The sequence below is a fragment of the Pipistrellus kuhlii genome, unplaced genomic scaffold (assembly GCF_014108245.1).
Source record: "Pipistrellus kuhlii isolate mPipKuh1 unplaced genomic scaffold, mPipKuh1.p scaffold_m20_p_14, whole genome shotgun sequence".
In the NCBI taxonomy this organism is placed as follows: Eukaryota; Metazoa; Chordata; class Mammalia; order Chiroptera; family Vespertilionidae; genus Pipistrellus; species Pipistrellus kuhlii.
Window position 1 is genome coordinate 5,294,401 of NW_023425449.1, and position 13,187 is coordinate 5,307,587.

General features: G+C 36.8%; 1 protein-coding gene across 2 annotated transcripts in view; it reads right to left on the reverse strand.

The window, feature by feature from the left end:
- The window catches only part of SNTG1 (syntrophin gamma 1), a 102,363-nt gene that overhangs the window by 18,665 nt on the left and 70,511 nt on the right, over window positions 1-13,187 (reverse strand). For both annotated transcript variants that reach the window (XM_036437574.2, XM_045581303.1), the window contains 3 exons: window positions 11,428-11,510; window positions 10,277-10,407; window positions 6,888-7,017 (listed from right to left, as the gene is read on the reverse strand). In XM_036437574.2, the coding sequence (XP_036293467.1) occupies window positions 6,888-7,017; window positions 10,277-10,407; window positions 11,428-11,510 (344 nt within the window). The remainder of the gene's footprint in view (window positions 1-6,887; window positions 7,018-10,276; window positions 10,408-11,427; window positions 11,511-13,187) is intronic.

Genomic DNA, 13,187 nt, shown 5'->3' on the forward strand with positions numbered 1-13,187 from the left:
TTATGTGTGATTTCAGCAAGGGAAAAAACATGTCTCTCTCACGTGGCAAGAATCACTTCAAAACTATTTGGTGAGGAATCAGCTAAGGAAATATCTAAAACTACATGTGTCACCAGCTAAAATGAGGACAGTGTAGAGAAGGAGACAGAAAGAGCAGACCCCTAAACATCTGTTACCCAATCAAACAAAAAGTCCATATTGAATACTTGGTGGAACTATGCTTTTTTGCGCAGTTTCTGTAGCACTGAGACTGTGGAACATGAAGAACTGGCCAGAAAGAAAGAATGAGGTCTAATGGGAAGAGAAGGCTGCTATGAGGCAAGCAAAACCCTATTGGATCAAAGGTGGCATGTGAATTGTGTCCCGTAAAGCTGCTTCATGTAGCCTTAGCCAGGTTGGCTCAGTGGATAGAGTGTCGGCCTGCAGACCAAAGTGTCCCAGGTTTGGTTCCAATCAAAGGACACATACTGTATTTTTCGGACCATAAGACGCTCCGGACCATAAGACGCACCAGTTTTTAGAGAAGGGAAATGAAGAAAAAAAGTTTCTGAAACAAATAGTGTCCTAAAATATTTTATGTGCATTAAAACCCAACATCACAGTCATAAACACATGTAATCAACTCTGTAAAGTAAACAGCAGCATTTAGAACCATTTTAGAGCCGGGCAAGCACACAGAGACCACACAGAGCCAGGCAAGTAAAAAAACTTTTTTTTAAAAAGTATATGTGTAGGCTATATTTGGACCATAAGACGCAGGGACTTTCCCCCCCCACTTTTGGGGGGAAAAAAGTGCGTCTTATGGTCCGAAAAATACGGTACTTTGGTTGCAGGCTCTTTGCCTGGGCCCTGGTCAGGGCGTGTGCAGGAGGCAACCAACGGATGTGTCTCTCGCATCAATGTTTCTTGCTGTCTTTCCCGCTCTTCCACTCTCTATAAAATCAATGGAAAAATATCCTTGGGTGAGAATTAAAAACAAATAAACAAATAAAAGATTAAAAGCTTACTACAGTTAAAAAACTGCCTCATGTTATTATGATTGCATTATCCAGTTAATATCAAAGCAGATGTTTTAGGTTGTGCAAGTGCAAACCAGCTAATATTTGCCAATATCAAGAAAATGTTCAAACATAATTTAACTTTCAGGGAGTAGTTTTCCAAGAGACAGGGTAGGGTAGCTATTTTACTGAAATGCTTCCTGACGTACACTGCCAGTAATAAACTCCAATATGCAAATCACAAACTATGGTTGTCCAAATATGCATCTAATTCCCAAACTTTCCCTTCCTTTTATCCCGACGTAAGTAACGGACTGCAACTGTCTGATTTCACCCCGTTACCCATTTTTGGTTGACAACGGCATGGCTCACATTCACATTTGTGTGTCTGAGGAAAAACAGCGCAGAAATGAACAACATGCTAGCCTTGAAAAGCAGATATAAGGATTCAGAAATGTCAGTAGCAATCAAAGAAAAAACCTACTGGAATGACACGAATGCCTGTGAGAAACACATTCTGCAACCTCTAACCACAGGCCTTCATTTATTTTCCATAAATCTCCTTTCTGCGAGGTATTATTTTTTCATGACTTTCAATTCGACTGCAAGATGTATCAAGTCTTTTCAATGTGGCAGATCTAACAGAAATTTATTTTCTTTAGTTTTCACAACCAGCACGTCCTGGAAAAAATAATCCATTTGTTCCACTTGCAAGTCTTTGCCATCTATTGTTTCAGATGTCCATGGATTAAATGTTTTTCACTTCTGTAGATGAGTAAGATATAGGAAGATAGATGAAATATTTGCTGACTGATTAAATGTGTGTTGTGTGTGAGTGTGTGTGCAAATCCTGAGGGACTCTGATGATCCCATAAAGATCACAGAGGGTATTGAGTATCTATGCATTTTCTTTAGGATTAATACGTCTTTAGTATCAGGCCCTGTGGTAGATATTGTTGGTTATCTGAATCAAAGGTTATTCACCATCTTCTTTTCTTGATTATATTCTGCTATAAAAGCTAAAGAAGGTGAAGACCAGCCACCTTCACTGCCCTGAGTTCCCTCCTGCTGGGATTTTCACAGGACTGCATTCAGAAGAATGAGAGACTTCTCATAATGTGGCCATGAAAGGATTTTTATCTTAGCTTGATAAAAAGGAAGAGATGTAGGTGATGCTACTTATTCTTACTCACTTTCTTTCTTGCTCTTAACACTGACGTGATGTTCAAAGTGTTGTGGCCGCTGGGTCGCCATGAGGTGCGAACATAAGACGAAAGCCAACATTCTAAGGGTAGTGGCGGGCAATGACGTGGACAGATAAAAGATGGGTGCTTGGTGGCTTCACAGAACCACTGAAGGAAAGCCAGCAGATGCCACCATGCAGAATTCTTGTCGGTTGAGGACAAAACCCAATTATTAACTCCAGTAGTCCTTAGGATTTCTCTTTTTTGTCATTGAAAACATTCTTAATTGATACACACATATGGGAAAGAGACTCTATTCTCTTTCACATAATAAAATATGAATTATATATTTGGGGACATATGCAAATTATACATTCTCATTTCAGATAACACCAATTTTCAACAAACCTTTAAGGATAGAAGCACTAAATATCTATCTATCTATCTATCATCTATCTATCACCTATCTATCTACTCTCTCATGTGCACACACACACACACACACACACACACACACACATTACATTTCAAATAACACATTTCATTCTAATAAAGAAAATGAATGCATAGGATATATATGGAAGAATTTAGACTATCAGAGGAGATTATGCTAGTGTTGTCACAGTAAATAATGGTTGGAAAAGTGGGATTCATGAAACACTAGCTGAAATATAGCTTTGCATTTTATCTGCTTCCTCTGTCTCTTAGAGATGATGGAACTGAGACCCACTTCTCTGGCTTATCAAAAATTATATCTACTGAATGGTCTAGACACCATCAGACATTCTGTCCAGTTTCACCAACACCCTGCTATCCAAACAACTCTTTCAAAATCTCAAGTGACAATTTGACAAAACAAAGATGTGCAACCTCATAATAAATAAATTGATCCTGCCATGAACTGATGGTTCATGGATTAAATCCTTTCATTTAGAATGAAACTGGAGAGACGTTAAGAGCAAATTTTTCAGCATCATTGAAAGACCAAAATATTTAAAGTACTCTCTTCATTCAACTCTCACTGTGCCTGAGGTTAATTCAGTGTCTGTTTATGAAAAGCTGAAGTCACATAAATAGTAAATATGTGCTAACTCTGTTACCACTTTTTAACACTGCAAGGCACCTCTGCAAAAGCATCACCTCAGTTGCCTATGGCTCATCAGATGAGAGAGTGTTTGAAATTATACTTTGGTCTAGTTTCAGATCTGGTACATTGGCAAATACCTTTTTACTAATTTTTATATTTTATATTCCCAACTCAGCCATACAGATCTTAGTTTTTTTCTATTACCCAAATCTTCAATAAATATTTATTTTTTCTACCATATCTTGTGTGTGTGAATAGTTTTCTAATTTATTCCATTAATATCGCATACGTTTTGGAGTTAGATATTTTGTTGTTAATTCTCACCCAAACATATTTTTTCCATTGATTTTTAAATTATTTTTTACAGTCAGGACCAGTTTGGCTCAATGGATAGAGCGTCGGCTTGGGGACTGAAGGGTCCTGGGTTCGATTCCGGTCAAGGGCATGTACCTTGGTTGTGGGCACATCCCTAGTAGGGGTGTGCAAGAGGCAGCTGATCGATGACTCTCTCTCATCGATGTTTCTAACTCTCTCTCTCTCTCTCCCTTCCTCTCTGTACAAAATCAATAAAAGATATATTTTAAAAAAATAAATAAAAAAATAATTTTTTACAGAGTGGAAGGAAGGGAAAAGAGCAGGAGAAGAAGGGAAGAAAGAGAGAAACATTGATGTTAGAGAGATACATCTATTGGTTGCCTGCAACCTAGGTATGTGCCCTAGACCAATATTCAAACTCACAACTATTCAATCCACAGGTCCACTGAGCAATACCAGCCAAAGCTCAACCTGTTCTTAATAACTTTTATTCATCTAACTAGAGGCCCGATGCATGAAATTCCTGCATGAGTAGGCCTTCCTTCCCCTGGCTGCGGGTACCAGCTTCCCTCTGGCACCCGGGATCCGGGTTTCCCTTGCAGCCCTGGCTTTCTCAGGAAGGGACATCCCAGTCTAAACTCTGACCTCTTGGTTCATAGGCTGACGCTCAACTGAGCCACGCTGGCCAGGCAACTACTATTATGTCATTAAAAAAAAAAAAAATCCTACAAAGCTATTATTTTAATATTCGATTTTCTATTCTAATCATCACTTATTTATATGTAAGTACATTTCAAGTACATCATTTCAAACTCACGATTTTATTTTTAACTTATTTTATAATTATTTTGAATGAGAACTGATTACAAGATCAAAAGGACATGCAATTAGAGTATAATCACAGGGAGGTTAAAGAACAAGTAAGGGACTTAAAAAAGATCAACATTATCATCGTAGGCATGTGGCTCTCTCAGCAGCTAAAACAGTACAGACAAGACAATTGTCTGCTTTCCTGTGTTTCAAGCTGAGCACTGCGCACAGGGCTGAAAAACAGGCAGTAAAATGTGGCTTTTCCTGCTTGGTGCTTACAGAGGAGAGAGACACTTATAGCTTCACGTTCTGTCTACAATAAAGCACTGTCTTTTCAAATGCCTGTTTCCTAGTTTATAGCATTCTAATTCCGCACATCCATTCCCATGTAACGGTTTTGATGAGAACTCCTAGGTGTGGGGTGGTCAGTGTAAACTTGGATCTAGGTGAAGAGAAAAAGCTTAACATTCTATTCTTCTTCAATGTTTTCCTAATAAATATAAGATCATGGTTTGTTTGGAGAATTAATTGTATCTTGCAATGAAATACAGAGTTCGTACTCTCACAAGGTACACCTCTCTTTTCTTTAACCCTAGAACAAAGGAATAAGGGTTGAGAATCGGAAGTGTAATCCTCGAAATCTTTTTTTTTCTTCTCTCTGTCACTCTGATGTCTCTTGTTATCATGTGTAATTCCAATATGATGAAACCACCACATTCACAAAGATGGAGCATTGCAGGGTCATTCTTGCACAACACAGACATACCAAGCCAGGCCTCCTTGTTTACAGATATCCCAAGTAAGGCATCGTGAAAAAGAAAATCACCTAACTTTATTATGAGACACAGGTTAAACACACCAAATAAGCAAAAGTTTAAAAAGGTAGCATAATACCAAGTATTGATATGACCCGTGAAAAAAGACCTGTCAACCATAAATTTTCTTTTTTTAAAATATATTTAATCAATTTTTTTTACAGAGAGGAAGGGAAAGGGATAGAGTTAGAAACATCAATGAGAGGGAAGCATCGATCAGCTGCCTCCTGCAACACCCCCTCCTGGGGATGTGCCCACAACCAAGGTGCATGCCCTTGACTGGAATTGAACCTGGGATCCTTCAGTCCTCAGGCCATTGCTCTATCCACTGGGCCAAACCAGTTAGGGCTCAATCATAAATTTCATAGTACCTTGGAAAACATTTGGCATTATCAGAAAATGCTGAACATGGACATACCCCATGACTATCGATTTCATTCCCAGATAATCCCTAATCATTCACACAGGAGATGTATGCATGATCACCTATGACACCCATCATTGCCTTCAATGGCTGACTGTCTTCCTATTTTCAAGAAATATTTGCCATCGTCCTTTTCAGATTTCAAAGCAAAATCTGTGCAAATATGATTTGATCTGGAAAGTAATTTATGTGAAAAGAGTTCTGCATGTTCATGAGTTGGTTTTAAAAAATTATATACTTTTGCTTGACTTTTGAATTTTTCTTAAGATTTCTTAAATGCTCCAACATGAAGAGTTGCGGAAAGAGGAGCGTGTTTAAGGCATAGATAATTGTAATATATATTTTAAAAGAATAATTAAGATCAAATAAGTTAAATGTTCTATACCAATACTCAATGAAGGTTTATAGTCTCAGATATTTTTTGTTAAACCATACTTTCCCGAAAAGTAAGGGAAAGAAAGGATAGACAAGTTCGTTAATTAATAGTGATAATCATAAGATAGCAATAATAAAGAGACAGGAATGGAAAAAGAAAAAACAGTCTGAAGTAGAAAGACAGCGGGAAAAGCAGAGAAGCCAGTCCTGATAATTATTGGCATGGATCTCATGGGCGGATTAGCATTTCCCACAAGAACATCACTAACTTCCTGTGCCAGTACAGTCTTAGGCAAGATCTTCAGTCTACATGCCAACTCTTTTTATCCTTCCTCCAACCACTTCAAACATTTCTACACCTGGGATTCGAAGGTCACTAAAAGAAAACCAACAATACTCGAAATTTAGTATTGTTTCATCCCAGAATACTTTTGTATACATGCATGTGCACACAGGCGCATGTGTACGCGCACGCGCGCACGCACACACACACACACACACACATGCACACATATCTCTATATATTTTATATAGAAAGTGACTACATGCTAAATATATATTTTCACTTATTTAATCAATGCAGAAATTTAGTAGGTTTCTGGATGGAAACTTCTGAGTGAATGTATTCTTGAACGGATACATTTGGCTACACAGGACAACCCTATTTCCTTTTGGTCAGTATTCCAGAAAGCTTTCATGATGGATTTTCTTAGATGAACACCGACTAGTTGGTGTAAACTTATATAGACGTGTGTGTGTGTGTGTGTGTGTGTGTGTGTGTGTGTGTGTGTTTATGTGTGCGTGTGCGCGCGAATGTATTTTTTAAAGAGATTTACCAAAGTGAGGAACTCTACGGCCAGGTATTGAATCACTACTCACATTGTGCTTTGTGAGGTTGGAAATATTAGTTGCTATTGCTTGTAGCCAGTCAATGCAGTCGTCAGCGGAGAGGCACTGGATGATCCCGCTGCAGACCCCGTCCACAGCAATGACTTGGAAAGCATTCTGCCTGCAGATGTGTCAGCACAGATCAGATCAAAACGTCATCTCCTGGGTCTATTTGCAAATTGAAATCAAGCCTGTTGAAAAATTCTTCTCTCAAACTATACCAAGACAGCCTCAAGTTCAGACTTGTTTGCAACTCTTAATATCTGTTTTTAAATAGAAGGTTAAAGATAAACTAAGATAGCATGTAAGTTTGAATTCTCAGAAAGCACCTGGAGATTCAGATACATTTGAAGACATTCTGAGTTATTAAATATATGTTATGTAAATAGAAGTACAACTATGATATGTTAGGACTCTTTCCCAGTTTACCATATATAATTTTCTTATACATAGAAATTTATTATTTGAAACATTGATGTGAGATACACTGGTTGCCTCCTGCATAGCCCAAACCAGGTGGGGGATTGAACCCACAACCAAGGTATGTGCCCTTGACCTAGAATCGAACCCATGATGTTTGGTTTACCTTAAAACTACATGAAAAGCCTTTAGATAACTACAACTATTGTTTGCGCAATCTTCTTTTGAATTTGTGACAAAAATATGCACGGCACAAAAAGGATGTAATGTTACATGATTTTCTTAGGTTTAATTTTAGAATCAACAGTGCGTATGACTGAAATATCTAGACAGAAGCTCAGCCATCCTTGGAAATGAGAACTAATTTGAGTTTAGCAATATACATTTCTTTCCACTCTCTGATGATTGTTAACTATTGCTTCATGTACCATGAATTAAAGTGTGTCTTGGGCATATTTGTTCATTCTGTTTTAAATGAATCATGGCAGTTTGATATTTTTAGCTGATTGGAGTTAATGCACTTAGATCAAATCTGCAATCTATGTAATCTTATATGTGACATAAGTCCCAGATAAAATAATTCTGAAGGATGAACCTTTCATAAATCCAGGGCTATATATTAACATAAATCACTTGTGACATTCTGCCTCTACTTTCCAGGTTGGCTTGGTGGAAACCCTACCATAAATAGAAGGGAAGTATTTGAAGAGCTTCTTTACTTACATACGATCTCTTATTTGGTTATTTGGGAAGGTGTTGCAAAAAATAGACTGATTAAAAAGATTACTGCTTGGGGAGAGATTTTGCCTCTACTATTGAATGAATTCGAGTGTTGATTAATTGGTCCACAGGGCCCCAATTTTCCCTAAAGGAACTCGAGAATAATATACACCAAAAAGTGGCAGGTTCTGGTCAGGACACATAACTTGGGTTGTGGGTTTGATCTCCAGTCAGGACACATGCGAAAGACAACCAATAGATTTCTCGCTCTCTTGCTCTCTTGCTCTCACTCTCTCTCACTCTCCCACCTCAAAAAAATCCATAATAGTTAAAACACACACACACACACACACACACACACACACACACACACACACACAACTTTGCAAGCCATGCTGTAACATTTTTATATAATCTTGAAAGCCTGAAGCATTGGAATGAAAGGATCTCATTTGTGTTTTAGAATGATATCTCTCTGGTGGTTAAAAAGGTGGAAAACTTAATAAGGGAAGAGAGATAAAAGAAGGATATACTTGTCATCGTGAACAATTATTTATCTTTTCTTTTTGATCCATACTATGTCCACTGCCTGTGTGCTTCTTTAGAGACGGATCCAAACACATCTCCCAATCACAAGCATGACATAAACTTTTATTGAGTGAAGGAGTGTACAATAAATTTGCTCTTGAATCTGAATTGCTGTGCTATCCACTCTGAATAGTGTCATGTTTATAACTGCCTATTACTGTATTGTTTATTGAGTGTAATTCATTCAATTGCTAAAAGCTTGATGTATATATAGGAAACTAAGATAATTATACTTACAAATTAGGGAGGATCAAAGGGCCTAAATGGAATTAATGTTTCTGTACTTCATTCAAAGTGACAAATTGTCAGTACCAGTAGAATCAGAAGATATGCATGTATACTGAAAAACTTAGAACAACTACTCAGAAAACTATGGAAAATGTAATATTCAAAAACACTATAAATAAACTAAGATGTAACCCTAAAACTGTGGGTATAGCTGAAGCAAACTTTGATGGACATGTTTAGTTCTGATTATATATATTAGGAAAATAATCTGAAAGATTAATGATCAAATGAGGGTTTGGCAAAACTGTGGCCTATGGGCTAAATCCAGCCTGTCATCTGTTTTTATAAATAAAGTTTTATTGGAAAAGAGCCATACCCATTCATTTATATACTATGTATGGCAGTTTTATTGTAAAGGGCAAACATTAAGGCCTGCAAAGCCTAAAATATTTACTATATTTACTCTTTACAGAAAACTTTCTAAGCCCCTAGAACTTCCATCTCAAGAAACTGCAAGAACAGAAAAGCAAGCCAAAGAATTTAAGGAATGAAAACAATACAAAAAAAGAAACAAGCCAAAACTAATGATTTACAATATGTACACATAACAAATAGTTTCAACAAAGCCCCAAATTAATCCTTTGAAAAAAAATAAATTACTAAAATTTACAACCCCCAGCAAAACAACCAAGAGAAAAGAGAAAAAAACAAATTTCAAGAATGAAAAGTAAGACATCACTAGTGTTCCTATACTTAAGAATCTAATACTATGAGAATATTATAACTATATTAAAAAAATACAAGAAGAAATACAAAAATTCAATAATACATTATCTATTAAAGACACTGAATCCATTATAAAATTATTATTAGAGTCAGGGTGTTAAGTGCTATTTTTTTTTAAATCAGATTAACAAATGTTTTACTGTGTTATACTCTTCTTTCTAATTTTTCTTCATACTACCAGAAATATCCTATATAATAAAAGCCTAATATGCGAAATGTCCCTTCGACCAATCACTATGATACGCACTGACCACCAGGGGGCAGACGCTCCGACTGGTAGGTTAGTTTGCTGCTGAAGTCCATCCTACTGGGTCTGGGCAAGAGGGGCAGAACATGTCCTGGAGCCCTCCCACAATCCTTCCCTAGGCCCGATCGTGTACCAGTGGGGTCCCCCAGCCTGACCTGCAGGTTGCTAGAGGGTGCAGGCCAGGCCGAGGGACCCCACTGGTGCACGAATCTGTTCACAGGGCCAATTGCGGCCCAATCCCTGCAGGCCAGGCAGAGGGACCCCACTGGTACACAAATCTGTGGGCCTCTAGTATGAAAATAAGAACCAAAAGGTATCCTATATTAAGAGTTTGACTAAAGTTCCCATTTTGAATTAAGAAAAAATCAGAACTCGGTTAACATGAACTCACCGACTCACATCTGTCCCAGGCACATACTGAGAGAAGCGGGAATGAAGTAGAGGGAGCAGCCTCAGGTCACACCACCGCTTCTCCCATCTCAGGCCTGGAGAAGTTGGCCATGAAGAACATGAGAGCGTGTCCTGAAAAGAATCCCAACATTCACTCATGTCTTTTTCTTTTTCTTTCTTTCTTTCTGTGTTTTGTGTTTCTACTTCACAAATCCTTTGGGGGGATATATTTCCCCCTAAATAATCAGAAGGTATTTACAGATTACCACAAGGAGAAGTCCATATTCATTGACAATAAGATTATATTTAACTTCTTTATTAATGGAATTCTAACAGAAAGTGCAGGAGTACATCACTCAGATTAAGGATGGTCACAGGCCTAAGCTGCAGGGGACCATCCCCCCAGTGTCCCCGGACTGTGAGAGGGACCCCTCCCCCAGTGCCTCTCACATTTTAATAAAAACCTTAGTAAAAAAAATAAAAGCCTCTTATAGTTAGCTCTGTTAGCCTTCATGTTTGTGAGCACAAAGGATAATTGTTAGTTTTACATATAACCAGAAAGAATTGTTTTGTATTTAGAATGCATGAATGTTTTAAAAGGTTTAAAAAATTGTAAAAGTCAAAACCTTATTCCAAAATACATGTGAAAATTTTTTTAAAAAATCCATTTCATTAAATATATAAAAAAACACACATGCCAATTTTATCAATCATTAAATGTATGTATAGCTTAACATTCATTATAGTCTAACATAATGTATGGGTTAGATTTCTCTCATTTTACATTAATTCCCTGATATGCATGAAGATTTTTACGAAAATCTAAAAAGTGGCAAGTAAAATAGCTTCTTTAAGCTAAATAATTTCAGTAGAAAAACGATACAAATCATGGCAAATCATTCAGAGCATGACATAACATATAACATTTAATGTCATAAAATGATTATAAGGTGTTATGCATGACCTCTTGAAGCTAAACATCTCTACAGCTTTCAGACCTCAGAGGAGAAAGATACCTGACCTACTTATGTTTTCCTTCCTGGCTTATCATAATGCTTACATTAGGAAGCCACCAAGGATTTCAAGCCAGATTCACTCTCAGGTTCTGCAAAATATAAATCACATATTTAAGCCACGCTGTGGCCGTCTTACCGTGTTAGTGGGGTGATAGTTGAGATGTAAACCGCTGTCACAGAGCGGAGAGGAGGTGCCACTGCTCTGGTCGCTTGGTGCACCTGCAGGAAACAAAACACAGCACCCCTCCGGTCAGAGGGCTGAAGGGCTCCAGGCCAGCGGTCGGCAAACTCATTAGTCAATAAGAAGTGGTGGTAGGCCGAAACCGGTTTGGCTCAGTGTTAGAGCGTCGGTCTGCGGACTGAAAGGTCCCGGGTTCAATTCTGGTCAGGGGCATGTACGTTGGTTGCAGGCACATCCCCGGTAGAGGGTGTGCAAGAGGCAGCTAGTTGATGTTTCCTTCTCATCCATGTTTCTAGCTCTCTCTCTCTCTCTCTCTTTCTCTCTCTCTTTCTCTCTGTAAAAAATCAATAATAATAATAATAATAATTTTATATATATATATATAATATTATATATATTATTATATAAATTATTGGGTAGATTTTTCAGGATGTGGAGTAAGCAATATTATTATATAAATTATTATATATATATATAATTTTATATATATATATATATATATATATATGTAGAGAGAGAGAGAGAGAGAAGTGGTGTTAGGAGAAGTTTAAGTTTTAAAAAATTGGCTCTCCAAAGAAATTTCAATCATTGTACTGTTGATATTTGGCTCTGTTGACTAATGAGTTTGCTGACCACTGCTCTAAGGTTACTAGGAAAAATGTAGATAAATATCTCTGTGGTCTCAGGTTCAGCCATTATTTTTCACAAAGTATACAGAAAGGAAAAAGCATATAAAACAAAAATAACAAAAAAATGGAAATAGATTTTATCAAAATTTAAAACTGCAAACCTAAGACAACTTTAGATAAAAAATATATAGTTATGCACAGATGAAGTGAAAATGTAACATATATAGCTGACAAAGGCTTATATACAGATTATATTTTTCAAACTCTTGCAGTGCAATAATATTATTATAAAGACATAATAATAGAAAAATGGACAAAAGGCTTGAGTAGACAAATTACAAAATAAGATATGCAAATGGCAATAAGATATGCAAATGGAACATGATAAGGAGCTAATCATCATTAGTCTTCTGAGAAACGCAAATTAAAACTATAATAAGATACCACTACACACCAATATAATGGATAAAAATAAGCTTTGACCATCAAATATTTGAATAATGTAGAGCCTCCAGAATACTCATACACTGCTGGAGTAGAAAGTAAGAGGTATTTAAATATATTCTTATTTTAGAAATATGCTTGATAATTTGTTAACAAGTTAATTATAATATTCTGTAACTCAGCTGCTCCATTTCTATATACTTATCATTGTAACATAAAACTGTCAAACTTCCAACACCTACACAAGAATGTTCATAGCAGTTCAATCTATAATAGCAAAATACTGGAAACAGCTCGGTTGTCTAGAAACAAAATAATGCAATATCAAACTACTACATTCATATGATAGAATCCAATATTACACAGCAATAGAAATAAACAAACTACTGAAAGATAAAACAATGATTGCACATACTGAAAGAAGCCAGACATAAAAGAGTAAATACAGTATAATTCTACTCTACCCAGCCTTCCCAGTAAATAACATTGCCAGAAACAATCATTGATTTCCCATTTATCATCATATCCTTGTTTCTTTTAAGGCTGGGTAGATTTTTCAGGATGTGGAGTAAGCAAACGTGTATTTGCTAGAACTGTTCCAACTATTCATTTAACGTAATTTGCATTTCATTGCATGCAAAT